The sequence below is a fragment of the Anoplophora glabripennis genome, unplaced genomic scaffold, assembly GCF_000390285.2.
Source record: "Anoplophora glabripennis isolate ALB-LARVAE unplaced genomic scaffold, Agla_2.0 scaffold1294, whole genome shotgun sequence".
Taxonomy (NCBI): Eukaryota; Metazoa; Arthropoda; class Insecta; order Coleoptera; family Cerambycidae; genus Anoplophora; species Anoplophora glabripennis.
Window position 1 is genome coordinate 77,972 of NW_019417393.1, and position 2,631 is coordinate 80,602.

At 37.4% G+C, this 2,631-nt stretch overlaps 1 protein-coding gene across 1 annotated transcript; it reads right to left on the bottom strand.

The window, feature by feature from the left end:
* Window positions 1-2,147: 2,147 nt before the first annotated feature.
* LOC111692315 (transcriptional regulator of yeast form adherence 4-like) lies at window positions 2,148-2,594 on the bottom strand. Its single transcript, XM_023456247.1, has one exon. It carries the CDS (start codon window positions 2,592-2,594, stop codon window positions 2,148-2,150), a length of 447 nt encoding a protein of 148 aa, XP_023312015.1.
* Between the last annotated feature and the right edge of the window lie 37 nt (window positions 2,595-2,631).

A 2,631-nucleotide genomic window follows, 5' to 3' on the forward strand; every position in this document is an offset into this window, starting at 1 on the left:
CNAACTGTTCACGTTCTTTCACATGGTCTACAAGGGCTGTAGCATGTCCTTTTCTACGTTACGCTTCCAGCGTATAAATGTAGTTCAACGTCTTTGGATTTGAATGCTTGTTGAAGAGGTCAAAGTCCATTTTAGACAGCAAGGCAAACGATACGGGTTTTTCGTCTTCATAACGTATATAACATGAAGGCTGTTTATCCAAGTACCGTTGATTAATTAATACATCGTCACGAATATTTAACTTCCTTATTTCTCTCAAGGCTTTTGCTTTAAAGTAGAACGCAGTTTTCATTTTTACGATTTGTCTCTACCAAGAACAAGACAAAAATGAGACGCTTGCTCAAGGTATTGTTATTATGTAGGAGGGGGTAAGAAATTAAATTGCGCTCGTATTTTAATCTATTTCTAGCAGTTTATTATTATTAAAAAGGCTTATACTGTTGGGGTTATACTCTAAATCTGCCACGACGCGCGCTTTCGGGTGCTTCTTCTGTAACCTCTTCAAGGATTGCGGGAAACGCCTTCTCTGTGGTCTAATGATATAGTATGGATACTCGGATGATTGATTTTTCTGTATTATAGCAAACATGTGTCGTTTGTTCGGGTTAACGACCTTTGGACTTATATCTTCAACGTAATTTTCTAGCTTCTCGTTCCGTGTCCCCAAATCTTGCAACTTGACCATCAGGGCTTCATTATCGTGTTGGTACTTAACGTAGCCAATATTTAAACTCTTTTCCAGCATCCTGGCATAGCTTTGTAGCGTTAAAGTAACCGGTGTCCTTGTCGATGATAATCTTAAAATCTCCATATAAACCGTACCAGTATTGATCTTGGATTTGCTCGAAGCAAACATCTCGTAGACTTGTCATTTTGAGATTATGTTAAAAGCACGTCTGAACACTTTGATCTCAGGATTTTTAGTATATCCCACTTTGTATACATTTCTAACTCCATACTTCATACTTGTTGCTATGTAAACGTATCCGCCTTTCTCTTCTGTTCTCTGCAACCGCATCCATCAAATAACGCCTTCTAGCATTGCAGGATGCACATCACTTTCCGATGTATAATATCGCCTAAGTTCTAAACATTGAAAGAATACATATACATACAGGGTGTAACCAAAATGCTTGTCCAAACTTGAATAACAGATTCTATTTCACAAATCAGGTGCAAAGACGTAAAGTATTGCGTCATTCGACTGAGATCACGTGAGCAACCATTGAGATTGAGGTTCAGAATATGGACAAAAATAAAAAATATGTTTAATGCATGCGCAGAACATACTTGTAATTAGTACCTTAGTTTCTTCAAAATCGTAATGTTAACATAAATCATGATAAGGGAGGTCAATGAACTCCAAACAGCATTACGTCATTCTTAGGTCGTCTGGGATCAAGGTTCAGACCTGTTTTCTACTGGTTCAGACATGTTTTTTAGCATAAACTGTAACCTGATATTTTATTTCCTTTATAACTGTAGTGTTAGCAAAAATTCTAACCTAATATGCAGGCTTGCTAGTAAACCTAGCACGAGCCTCTATAGCTCAGTGGTAGAGCACTGGTCTTGTAAGGTTTTTCTTATACATGAAAGGTAGAATGAGAGGAAATAAAATAAACAAGGACAAGTAAACATATATTATGCATATTAAAATATAATAAATGTAACATTATAGTGTATTTGATACAATTCTTGTAGATGTAGGTCCATCTTTCGTTGCGGAAAATCGATGAGGATTCGTAAATACATCATCCCACTTGTCTTGAATGATCATCTTTTGAAACTGTTTAGCCATTTTACACTGGTTATCGTAGTGTGTTATTTCGGATTTTAATTGGCGAATTTTTTCAAGAAGTTTATCTAATAATGGCTTGAGCATTTTGGAAGTCGTTTCAATTCTCTTGAACCTATCTCAATCCGCAGCAAAAAATTCCCAGGATCTACGCCGAGCTGCAGTAGATGTAAAAAACTCGATGCCTGAAGGCAACGAAAAGGCTATCGCGTCGAGGATAATGTCTGAAGACAACGATTGCGCAGGCGCCTCTGATGGCGTAACAGCTCAATGCCTGAAAACTTAACGTTAAAATGATGGGAGACGATAACGCCGACAGCTAATAAAACTACTACTGGAGATTATTGGCAAGTTACTGAATTATTCCCATATCATGTAGCTTGTTGATAATGTCACTACAGACACGATGTTCTTTAGTCAAACCACACTCTTCGATATAATAACGTAAATCATTTACAAGTTCATTTGGGTCAACTCCGCTCTCTCTTTCTAGCATATCTTCGCTACTCTCACAATCTGTTTGTTCATCATCATTATCCATGTTTGACAATTGGTCATTATTATCATTGAAAGGTCTGTATATATATTTTCTATTACTGTTCATGTTGTGTGCGGTTAGCTTCCTGTTATCAGTACTCTGCTGATGTTTGTTTTTCATGTGCGAGATTAAGTTATCCCGTCTTGTAAATTTCTTTCCACATGTGTCGCAGGGGAAAGTGGTGGATTTATGCTTGTTAGAGTGGCGACTAAGCCCGCTTTTATATGCAAAACCCTTGGAGCAGATGTTACACGCATACATGTTTACTCTTTGAATAGCAGACGAAAAGTGACTATGC

Excerpts from the sequence above, each read along its gene's own strand:
- LOC111692315 (XM_023456247.1), bottom strand. The coding sequence starts at position 2,594 with ATGTATGCGTGTAACATCTGCTCCAAGGGTTTTGCATATAAAAGCGGG.